The sequence below is a fragment of the Epinephelus lanceolatus genome, chromosome 1, assembly GCF_041903045.1.
Source record: "Epinephelus lanceolatus isolate andai-2023 chromosome 1, ASM4190304v1, whole genome shotgun sequence".
NCBI classification, from domain to species: domain Eukaryota; kingdom Metazoa; phylum Chordata; class Actinopteri; order Perciformes; family Serranidae; genus Epinephelus; species Epinephelus lanceolatus.
In genome coordinates this window covers 42,800,020-42,812,594 of record NC_135734.1, presented here as the reverse complement: position 1 = coordinate 42,812,594, position 12,575 = coordinate 42,800,020, and the positions used below count along the sequence as shown (strand labels likewise).

General features: G+C 42.3%; 1 protein-coding gene across 5 annotated transcripts in view; it reads left to right on the top strand.

Annotated features, from left to right (window-relative positions):
- The window catches only part of LOC117256551 (plasma membrane calcium-transporting ATPase 1-like), a 145,344-nt gene that overhangs the window by 99,543 nt on the left and 33,226 nt on the right, over window positions 1-12,575 (top strand). For all 5 annotated transcript variants that reach the window (XM_033626033.2, XM_033626028.2, XM_078170773.1 and 2 more), the window contains 5 exons: window positions 1,782-1,964; window positions 6,139-6,353; window positions 6,499-6,741; window positions 8,558-8,799; window positions 8,893-9,130. In XM_033626033.2, coding sequence (XP_033481924.1) covers window positions 1,782-1,964; window positions 6,139-6,353; window positions 6,499-6,741; window positions 8,558-8,799; window positions 8,893-9,130 — 1,121 coding nt within the window. The remainder of the gene's footprint in view (window positions 1-1,781; window positions 1,965-6,138; window positions 6,354-6,498; window positions 6,742-8,557; window positions 8,800-8,892; window positions 9,131-12,575) is intronic.

Sequence of the window (12,575 nt, the reverse complement as noted above, 5' to 3'; positions counted from 1 at the left end):
GTTCCTCCCCTGTGGAGAAAAGCAGCCAGTCGATACACAAATCATACGACAGGCCAAATCCTCAAATGCAACAAGTTCTTTCGTGTTTGTGTTTGTTCTTGCATGAGGTTCAATCAATCAATTAGTATTAATACATTTTAATTTCCTTCTGAAAACTCACTGAAGAAACAGCACAAAAAAGGACTGCACTGGTTTCCACTCCCACGCAGCCCAGATTTTAATCCTTGATATTAATATTATTGACTTATTTTGCTTTTGGCTGCTTCCAGTGAAAGTTTCTCAAGCAGAAAACAAAAAAAGGAACAGATCTGATCTCAGCAGTCGATGATCCAACAGGCTCCATTACGTAACACCTCAGTAGTAGAGCAGAAATTTGCCTCGTCACTTTTGAATTTTATTTGAATTTCATTAAAATTCCCTGGTTATATTTGAGATAACCTGTGCAGAGTTTTGCAGCGAACACCTGAAGTTTCTTCTTGTTATTTAGAAACTTCTCACTGGTCATCCAGGAATCTAAACCTGCTTTATGTCCATGATCTGTTGGTATTGTTGGTTCCAGAAGTGATGTTGACATTGTTACCAGCAGCGACTCTCTTGACTATAAGACAATACAGTTAGCTGATGGATCAAAACATGTCCAGGATTTATTGTTAATAAATCCTCCCAGCTTCAGTCAGTGTTGTCAGCTCAGTTGTTCAGGAGGACAAACAGCACATCAAACCTCAGCCTGTCAGATCAGTGTAGATCTGCTCTGTTTACATTCATCACCAGCTCACATTTCTTTGGTATGGAAATATGACAAACAGCAGTGGATGGAGGGAGTGCAGCTGGATGCAGTGTAAGCTCTTCAGCAGAGATCAAACAGATCAAAAAGCTCCACGTTACAGTACTACAGTCCAAACAGGATCCAGCTGACGAAGGGAAATGCAAATACACAGTTTGTTTATGCAAATGAGGAGCAAAACCGGCGAGCAGGATGTGAAACCAGACACCATACCAGACTTCATAACTCAGCCTCGTTCCAAACTCGGAGCTCTGATGTGAAACAAACACAGTGTGTGTGTGATTGACGGCCCCTGGTTAAATCCTCTCTGTTGTATCTGCTGTTCTCTGTTCTGTCTGCTGCTCTTCATTATGAACTGCTGCTCCCGACTCGTCTCTCTGAAAGCTACCTGGACCTTTTTCATGAATGTTCTGTGATCATAAATTGATGAAATGCTACTCTCTGCATTCAGCCAAAGGGTCACCATGTTAATAAAGATGTTAAAATTGATAAAGAGTCAGAGGTCTTTTCTGATCTCTGAGAAAAACTCGTCCGGTCGTTTTCATCTTTCCCCTCCGACTGAATCTGTAACGTTTTCTCTGCCTCTCTGCCCTTCATCCCCAAACCACTCCTGAACCCTGCTCCTTCCTTCTTTTGGTTTTGTTTTGTGATTTGTTATTATTTATTGATTTAAATCATTCACCTTTTGTCAACCCGTCCTGTCTACCTTCATCCTCTGCTGCTGAAAACTTTCCTCTCTTCCATCTTCATTCTCTAAAAAATCCACCCCTCTGCTTCTTTCACAATCTTTCATCACTCTGTCTCATACCTCCCTCCCCCCCTCCTTCTCCTCCTCATTCATCTTCACCTCTTCTTCATCACAAACCCTCTCCTGACTTCTCCTAAACCTCCTCCTCCTCATCTCTCTTTACTCTCCACCCCGGTCCCACCTTCCCTCCTCCTCTTCCTTTTACCCCTCAACCACCACCTTATCCCCCCCCCCCCTTCCCCCTCCCAGCCAAAACCCAGGACGGCATCGCCCTGGAGATCCAGCCGCTGAAGAGCGAGGAGGCCGCCGAGTCGGAGGAGAAGGAGGAGAAAGAGGAGGCCAAACCGGTGAAGAAGGTCAACGTGACCAAGAAGGAGAAGTCAGTGCTGCAGGGCAAACTGACCAGACTGGCTGTACAGATCGGGAAAGCTGGTGAGGAACACACACACACACACACCATATTAGCTTCATGTCCGTGTGTCCAGGATGTGAGTTTTGTCGTGCCTTCATCATGTAAGACAAAAAAAAAAGATGTCCAGGACAGGTTTAGCTTAGCACAAAGACTGGAAGCAGGGGAAAACTTCCAACGGCTTCAAAGTGAATTCACATCGTTTTATGTATGGCGCACATTGAAAGCAACAAAGTGTTTTACAAAAATAAATAGGTAGCCATGTTGTCGTTGTGTGATTAAAGCTTTAGTTGGTAACTTTTATAAAAAAAAAAGTTTCATATTTATCAAACTGTCACTACATCCACACTGAAGTACATGAGACAGATAGGAGCCGAGGAGTCTGAGAAAGTTTGCTCCAGCTGACGGGTGGTGCATGGTTGTTGGCTCGACTGTCTCCAACATGGCGGCCGGGTCACCAACTTTTTCATTTTAGCCAAGACAGCTTTATTTGTATAGCTCATTTCACACACCAGGGCAATTCAAAGTGCTTTACAGAGCAATAAAATATAAAACATAATAAAGGATACAGATGTACAATAAAAAGTAAAGAGAAAAAAAAAGATGTAAAAGGTAAAATTAATTACCAAATGATTTACAATTAAAAAGAAAAATCATTATTAAAAATGGCAAAAGTACAGACAAGAGGTGCAAAGATAATAAGATTATCTAAAATGATTTAAATTTGAGTTTAAAAATAAGTTTGCAGTCATAACAGGGTGGAGTAGGCAGTGTAAAAAGGATTGTATTTAGTTTAGTTTAGTTTAGTTTATTTTGCACAGTTTAAAAATACACAAGAATAACAGATAAATAGTACATGGCACAGGAAGAGGCGAAAAAACCCAGTAGGCTTATTTGAAGCCTCCACCTAAATTTTAAAATTTCACAATGTTATGTAGAGCACAAAATTAACATACAAAAAATGATGATGGCAAACTAAATATACAAAATATATATAGTCATAAAAATAATAAAAATCAAAATAAATACATATGAATGTGAATGTGTGATGTGTGTGTATATGAGTGTTTGGAATGGACTCATGAGTAAACAATAATGGTACATGTGAGTGACACAAAAACAAACAAATGAAATAAATAAAGTAAAATAAGACCCAGATACATGAACAATAATACATTAGGGAAAATAGTTACAATACAGCAGTTAAATGGTCTTTTGAACATCTTTTGTAACATTTTAAAGAGGAAGATTTTTTTACCAGGTGGAAAAAACCATTCCATAATTTAGTGCCCCTAAATCTTATCGAAAATTGACCTCTACGAGTGAGAAATTTAGGAGGATGAAGATCTGAGGAGTGGCGGGTTGAGTAAGAGTGAATCTGTGAATTTGATTTAAAGTAAGTCTTAAACTGCTCAGGAATATTCCCTTCCCTTAACTGAATTTTAGAAACAAAAACACATATTTGAAAAATATTAATATCATAAATAGTAAGAATCTGGAGTTTATGAAATAGAGGAGCAGGAGCAGTTTAACTTTGACTTGAAAGTGGTCAGGCTCTCTAACATGATCTAGGAGGATATTCCAGGTTTGTGCTGCGTGATAACAAAATGCTGCTTCACCATGTTTTATTCTAACTCTTGGGACAGTCAGTAGGCCGCCCCCAGATGTCCTACGGGTCTTACAAGGTTCATATGTCACAAGCATGTCAGAGATATATTTGGGCACTGAGCCACAGAGTGATTTATACGCAGCTTAACAGTACACAATAATATGTTTATGAAAACATCTGAGGCAAGAAATAGGCAATGCAGTAACAGAATCTGGATTCATATTTGAAGCCATTTTATGCTCTCATCGTAAAGTCGGTCTCATCATTGCATGGAATGTAGTTGCTAGCATGTAGCATCTAATCTGACATGCAGCCTGGGCTCGACTGGAAATTAACTTAACTGCATTTTTGGGAGCTCTTATTAGCAGTTGCCCTTATGTGATCAACCTATGATCTAACTTGCAAACAAGAACTACTGATTTGCCAAACCTTCAGATTTTATTTTGTAGTAACGAAGTAACAAAAATGATGAGGACATTAAAATACTTTTACTCCAATACATTTCAATGTATTGGAGTTAAAGTATTCATTTTATTTAGGAAATGTTGTGAAGTAAAAATGGAAGTTGGCAGAAATATAAAAAATACTTCGGTATTTCTTCAAATGAAAAGAGGTCACCAAAGTCATTATGTTTCATCCTGAGGGGAGATATAAATGATTGAACCAACCTGTTCATTTGGTTGTGACCTCTTAGCTGCCTATTGTGTGAGTATGTGGAGGGTGTGGAGACAGACGGGACAATGACTCTGAACGCAGCACATTTATCTCAGGTTGATGCGTTTTGTTTACTGCCACATAAGAGAATCAACAATCTGACCATGTCTGATGGTGTCTCTTTGCTGGCGTCTGTGAAGGCTTGTTAACGATCGGTACATTATAGCCACAAGGCTGAATTTGCAGAAACAGGGAGTCTCCAGCCACAATTCAGAGACACAGTTCTTAAAAATGTACAATATCAAAGCCTCGTAAAACTGATGAATGATTAATGGAGAGTGTGTTGGGTGTTGTTGGGGGAAACCTGATCCTGCAGAGTCACTGGTCACACTTTAATCTGCTTTACACTGAGCTGCTGCTCGTTTCATCCTTTAGGTGGAACATTTAACCTGAAGAAAGTACTTGAACTTCTAAATATGCTGAAGAACTGTTAACAAGTCATTGTTTGGTGTCCAGGTTTGAGCTCTGTCTTAACTAAAGCCAGTCAGATAGCTAACATGGAAACATGTAAATCAAACATCTTTAGAGTCTTTTGATGGAGCTGGATATCAGTTTCCCTCTGCTTCCAGTCTTTTTGCTAAGCTAGGCTAACACATCCTGGTTATCTGATAACCATCTTCTCATCTGACTCTGAGGAAGACAAAAAACAAGAGGATTTCCAAAAAAATGTAGGACTGTTCCTTTAATAGCACACAGAGCGATCAGGCAGTGAAGAGGCTGAGGGTCAGAATGCACTCAGTTTTATTGGGAACATGATTCATCCCAGAATTGAAGGTACTTTCTGTGTCATTTCAATTGACCTTAATACACTGAGGGGCTTTCAGGACAGGGTGGAGGGTGGAGGGGTGGGGCAGCAGTCACGACCAGCTTCAGTTATAAACCATAAAAATAGAATTTGGGCCAAAACCCTTCACAGGAGGTGATGGACAGGAGAGGTGAACCGAAAAACACAAGCAGCAGACTTCTCTGTTTCACCTGTTTATGATGTTCCCCTCAGGGTGTTATCTGACTTACAGGCAAATATTTATTGGCCGAATATTACAGGCACATTTTTCAATTGCCTCGTTAAGTGCCAGGGTTTCCTGTTATTATTTTTACTTTTGTTTTGCATCCAGACCTCACCGCCTTGCTCACATATAAGCCAATAATACTTTTTTGGCTTTGGTTTAACCAGAATTCCTCTGTGATTTTAGTGTGCTTTAAAAGCCTGATATGTTTAAATGTGCATTCAGTCATCAGTCAAGTCAAAAACTGAAGATTTAATGCGTTCCCAAACACAAAGGTCTGCAACTTTTTGCAGCTTTTTTATGCCATTTTTGCCTTTATTTGATCATTGGTATTCAAGACAGACAGAAATCATGGAGAGAGAGTAAAGGAGATAACATGCAACAAGTCTGAAATCAAACCAAAGACACTGTGTTTTCACAATATGTCTCCTAGAGCCTGTTTATTCCTGATACTAATGTGTGTTTTGTTGATCTGAACACAAGTGAACAGCAAAGAAACATCAGTGTTCACACCTGTGCCTGTCATGCGTCTCCAGCTGATCACTTGTCTTTAGATGTTGTTGCTGCCTACATCACTTATGTGAGAGGGTCAAAGGACCCTGCACACAGGTATTACGTCCACACTCTCAGTAGCTGCTCGCTAGCATGCTCGCCAGTCACATTAGCAGTTATGTCAGAACAACTGAAGACATTGCTGTCACCAGAGTTTAGCAGGTCTCCTTTAATAGAGCAAAACAATGGACGTTCATGTTTGTCAAGTTTGTCTAACATGCTGTAAAATGGGCAATTTATAGAGCGTTGGCGCGCTGACACTAACACGACCGCCACGACTTGTGCTTGTGTTTAACCTCTGCCTGTTCCAACCAGGTCTGATCATGTCGGCTGTGACTGTCATCATCCTCATCCTCTACTTTGTGATCGACACCTTTGGGATCCAGGGCCGGGCCTGGGTGGCCGAGTGCACCCCCATCTACATCCAGTACTTTGTCAAGTTCTTCATTATCGGTGTGACCGTGCTGGTGGTGGCTGTTCCTGAGGGGCTGCCGCTCGCCGTCACCATCTCCCTGGCTTATTCTGTTAAGGTAAGCAGGGCGGGAAGCAAATAAGTGATGTTCGTTAAGAGTGAGTGTAGAGGAACTACACATACTCATTTCATTAAGTCGTGTAGTTTTCAAAATTATGTTTAAACACAAACCTAAGCCTCCAACTTTGCTCTCTATATTCTAGAAAATGATGAAGGACAACAACCTGGTGCGTCACCTGGACGCCTGTGAGACCATGGGCAACGCCACGGCAATCTGCTCAGACAAGACAGGAACGTTGACAATGAACCGCATGACAGTGGTGCAGGCGTACATCGGCGACACGCACTACAAAACAGTCCCTGAACCTGATGTCATCAAACCAGAGACTCTGGAAGTTATGGTCAACAGCATCTCCATCAACTCAGCGTACACCACCAAGATCCTGGTGAGACCTTCATCATCACAGCTCTGCCAAACCACAACTATAACATCAGCCTGAACTTAACCTAAACGTTAATCATGAAACCCAGACTAATACAGTTAATTTGAAGAAGTGAGGACTGAACAAAATGTCTCATTTGTTAGGACACTGGAATAATTCCTGGATGCTTTAAAGGAATACTTCAACCACAAAATGATCATTTGTATATCAATTATTCAACCAGCGTTATGTTGACATTGTGAAGAGTACGTTGTTTTTCTTGCATTCCTCCACGGTGAAAGCAGAAACCAAAAATGGAGATAACACTTGATGAATTGAAGTACAGGGGGACCACGTTTAACAACAGCAAAACCACACAAAGCAACCATTTACAAGCTCTCACACAACTCTTGCAGTATAATTCAAGTCTCATTTATCCAGTCGATGCTCAGTAGACAGGAATTCTGCTATCCCCGGTCACTACCTGGCCAATCAGTGAGCTGGGAGGCAGGGCTTAAAAGCAATGCATGACAAGAGCTCAAACCTACACACTTGCCCAATCGCGCACTCCTTAATGTATGAAGTGAACCACCACATCACTGCTGATCGCCACAGAAGACAATGAATATAAAGGGAAACTTTGCTGATATTGAACCAGCTGTGTGGCATCACAGCGTGTGCAGATGATCAGTGTGTGGCTTCACCCCCGTGCGGCTGCCAACACCTGGACCTTTGCCACTGGATTGGCAGGGTTCTCCAGGGGAAGCCAAACATTGTTCATCTGCGCACACTGTGATGACACAGAGCTGGTTCAATATCAGCAAAGTTTCCCTGCTTCCCTTCACTGGTTCCTGTACAGCAGGGTCAGTCTTTGTTTCACTGTTATAATCATTAAAAAGCAAAAGCAGCATGTGTATACATTCAGGAGGCTATATCTTCAGTAGCTAGCTAGCTAACCCTACACTTTTCAGGGTTTGATTTTGGAACAGGGAAGAAACTTAGGACATTAATACACGACGTGCCCCAGGCACAACATTTAGCTCCAAATCCACAAAACCAGCCTGAAAATGAAGGAAATCTGCAACAACTGCATTAGAGTCAACGGAGCACAGCTGTGTTGTTGTTGGACCCTGGTCTGAGCTGGCCCAATGCTACGTTATGATTGGCCAGTCTGTGTCCAGAGGTGGGATTTAGTGAAGGGTCAGTTGATACCCAAATGGTCATTTTGGGGGTGAAGCATTCCTTTAACGCTGCCTCTTGTCTCAGACGAGCTGCCCTGGTGACAGATGCAGCTCACAGGACAATTTCATAAGGATCTTTTTTTCCTAACTCAGCATGCAAACACATCTTTTAATTTGATCCCTTTAAGATTTCCTCCCAGTCTTTTATTTTACAGTCACCATTTATTTTGCACTTCAGCAGCGCTTAAATTGGCAACTTGTCAGCTGATTAGCTGCTCAGCTACAATTGCTGTTCAAGGGAGACTTTGAGTGAACAGTCCATTAATGTGAAATAGCTACAGCTGATATAATCTGCTCTCTGCAAAACGTATTCATCAGAAAAAGCAACAGTCTAAAAAAGCTCCCAAAGAACAGAGATTGGCCTCTGAGCTCGCTGTATTTGGATATTGTAGATAATTGTAACACCAGCTGCCACAGTCTAACTGCAGGTTAGCTTCTGTTCTCTTCTGATTCATTACTTATTATGTGAGGGATCTGACATTCATTAAAATCAAACACACGCAGAGGTGGTCCTGGTGCTCCCTCTCGCCTGTGATGACACAAAACTAATTTTAAACTCTGAACGTCACATCACACCCAAACCTTTTGTCCCTCATCAGCCTCCGGAGAAAGAAGGCGGCCTGCCCCGCCACGTGGGCAACAAGACCGAGTGCGCTCTGCTGGGCCTGGTGCTGGAGCTGAAGAGGGACTACCAGCCAATCAGAGAGGAGATCCCTGAAGAGAAACTCTACAAGGTCTACACCTTCAACTCCTCCCGCAAGTCCATGAGCACGGTGCTGAAGAATGCTGATGGAGGTTATCGCATGTACAGTAAAGGAGCGTCAGAGATCGTCCTGAGGAAGTAAGACAAGATCAGATAAAACTGAAAATGTCTGAGAACAGTGGATTAATATCATTTCTAATAATCTCTCTCTGTCTCTCCCTCCGCTCCCAGATGTTCTCGTATCTTGGACGCCCAGGGTCAGCCCCGCATCTTCAAGCCAAAGGACCGTGATGAGATGGTGCGTAAGGTGATTGAGCCGATGGCGTGCGACGGGCTCAGGACCATCTGCGTGGCTTTCAGGGACTTCCCCGCTGAAGCTGGAGAGCCGAACTGGGACAACGAGAATGAAATCCTGAACGACCTCACCTGCATCGTCGTGGTCGGCATCGAGGACCCCGTCAGACCTGAGGTACAGAAAACTCTCCTGTAACTAAAATTTAAGTAAATTTAAGTCTGGAAAGTAGGGGTGTTATTACAGGAGCGTATCATGCATCATAGGTTTAAACTTGCAGGAGTGTCAGCGGCCAGACTTCTGCTTAATTTGCGTCAAACTGGACGTCAGAGTCGGGTGCCTTTTATTAGCACAACTGAGTATCAAAACTGATCTGTCATTTGATAGGCCACAACTCATTGATACTTGAGTCCCTTCAGCCTGAGGGTGGCGCTAGGGCTGGGCAATGTGTCGATCTTAAATCAATATCATGATATGTGACTAGATATCTATTAAATTTTGAAAATTCTTAATGTCATAAGTGTTGTCTTTTCCTGGTTTTAAAGGCTGCATCACAGTAAAGTGAATGGTACTCAAAGACACTTTACATAGGTTAAAACGATCATTAAAATAAAGTACACTAAAAATGTATAACACACATTATTCACACATTAAAGGCAGTTTTGAAAAGGTGAGTTTTGATCAGTGATTTGAACTGGGACAGGTCACTGTAGTCCTGAATGTTACTGGGGAGAGTTCCAGAGGGAGGGGGAGACTCTGAAGGAGGCTGTGTCCCCTTGAGTCTGGCGCTTGGTCCTGAGTGATGGAGACAGGAAGTTGGCAACAGAGGAGTGGAGCCTGTGGGAAGGAGAGTGGCAGTGGAGGTCAGTCGGTGAGGTAGGAGAGGGTCTGGTTACGTGACTGAGGAGGACTTTGAATTGGATCCAATGTCGGTCAGAGAGCGGAGGTACTGTAGGACAGAGGTGATGTGATCACAGGAGTGGGAATGGGTGAGCAGACGAGCAGCTCAGCCCCATGTGCTCCCCAAAAATAAGTTCTAAGTGGGGAGTAGTTTACATAGGTAAAAACAGGGTTCACAATACAGGGAGCTACGTCAAGCTCGGCTCTGCAGAAAGACGCATTTGATAAAGGAAAGGGAGCTGTGAAATATCGGTCTGGGCTGTTTAAGTAAAGCAAACTATCACCTGTCCACTGTGCAGTCGTATTTTTATTGTTTTACAAAGGACAGCCATAAAAAAGTAGTTACAGTGAATGGCTTTGTGTTTGTTGTCTCATGAATTATAATGCATGATAATATATTTTTTCATGTGCACACACAGTACCATCCCACTATCTAACTCTGAATCATAGGGCTCCCCTTAAAGCCACAATGTATTTCAAACCCTGAGTAAAAATCTGCAGTATATTTAAGGCTGATGATCAGTGTTTGTAGTCTGCAGCTGTTTGCACTGACACATAAATGAATTTGGCTGATTTCGAAATGTCCTGCATGCTCTGTAGGCATGAAGCAGAGTCACTGACGTTCATTTTATTGCTCAAAGAACATAAGAGAACAGAGAGAACATGGAGCAGAGGAGTGTAACTGAACTGCTGTGACAGGGCTGCTCATAATTATATTAAAGTGTTTGTGTTGTGTGAGGGAAAATGTTGGGATGAAAACATTCAATAGTCCATGACAGAGCTGAGATAAACGAACATAATTTCCCAAACAGGAGCTCTGAAGTGAGTCGTGGTCAGGTGTGCAGGTGCTCTCAAGTGTTAAATGAAGCCTGTAATGAAGCTCAGACAGCGTCAGTGTTGCTGCCTGCTGCTTTAATGTCAGAGCACAGAGATCACAGACAGGATGGAAATAACCGGAGAGCAGCAGGACTCAGTTTATCTCTACATGACCTGTGATGTGACGGACACAAAATCTCACAGAGTTTCAGCTTTTAGGCTCATAATTCATATTCCTATTCTAAAACATGAAGCATGTATGTGGCTGTGACCTGACGGCTTCAGTCTGCACTCTCACTGCACAAATACTTAAACTGTTTAAGGGACGTCTTCAAAAGGCAGAGACCTTGTTCAGCAATTAAAGGGTAACTTCTGTATTTTTCAACCCGGACCCTGTTTTATCATGTTTTTGTGTCAAAGTGAGAAATGGGAACACCACGTTTTCAACTTGGTCCAGTATTGAGCAGTGAAACAGGCTGCATTGTAACCACTTGGGGCATTTGTGCCCAACGCGCGTCTACTCAAAGTGCTTGTTTCTGCCACTGACAGGCTCTGATTATTTTTATATGTGTCTGATAACATTATGGAAAGGATCCCTGCAGAGAGAGACCTTTTTGTTAAAGAATAAGATCCTTTTTGTTCAACCAGAAACAACTCAAAAATCTCCATCGCTAAACCACCAGACTCCATTTATGTAAGCAGTAATTTAAGTATGTATAGAGCCAGCATATTTTCACATCTAACTGGGTGAATTCAGGGTTTCTTACAACCAAACCAGAGTTGATGATTGTTGAAACAGTGGAAAGATGAACCAAGGCCTTTTTTGTGAGTTTTATTTTATTCCTGTCAGCTCTGAATGAATTATACTTTACGATCATAAAATTACTGTATATTTAAATGGAGCCAGGTGGGTTTGGTGAAAAGCTTTTTGGGGGCTGTTTCTGGTGGGGGAAAAAGGATCTTACTCCCTTACTCCTTAACCAAAACGCCTCCTCTGTAGGGATCCTTTCCATAATGTTGTCAGACACTTAGAATAAATAATCTGAGCATATCAGTGACGAAAATATCACTTTGAATGAACGTATATTAAGGGTGCATATACCCTGAGTAGTTACATTGCTACTTGTTTCACTCAATACTGGACCGGTTTCAAAAAATATTTTTCCTATTAGTCACTTAGATACAAAACAAGGGCAAATAGAGCTCAGGTTGAAATATACCAAAGCTACCCTTTAATGGCCATGGATCATCATTATCGTGGGCGTAGCACCGAAATCTTGGCCCTATTCATAAGCAGTCTCCCTGTCTCCCTCCCCCTTCCCTCCTTTTCTTGCAGAGAGTGTCTTGTATGAAGTCAGTTTGCTTTCTTGCCCTTTATTTTCTTTCTCTTTTTTTAAGAACCCTGATTCCCTTTTCATGGGACAAGACATAACAGTGAAGTTGTTGCTCCAGCTGCTTGAGCACTCACTCACTTGGCTCTAAGTGTGTTTAGAGATAAATTCTAGAGCGGCGGCGGACTAACCCATTTTGTGCCTTGAAGGGTTGAGAGGAGCCTCAGAGAGCTTCCACTATTTTTTTAATTATACAAAGTTCAGTCTTTGTTATGACACTAATTATTACAAATAAATCAACCTTTTCATTCCAGGCTTAAAGGGCCCCTTTTTCCAATGGGGCCTTGGATAATCAGTCCCACTTTCCCCCCACTACAACGCCCCTGATCATCATCATGCCAGGATACACAGCTGAACAATGTCCAGCAATGACACACAGCACAGCAGCCTGAATCAGCCTCGACTGCTCCCTCTGTCTGTATGGTGCACCTGGTGTGCTCCAGGTGTGTCAAATGACCCGTTCTGAAGCTGCACCCCCCTCAGTTACTGCTGCTACGCCTGGCTGCTTCTTTCTT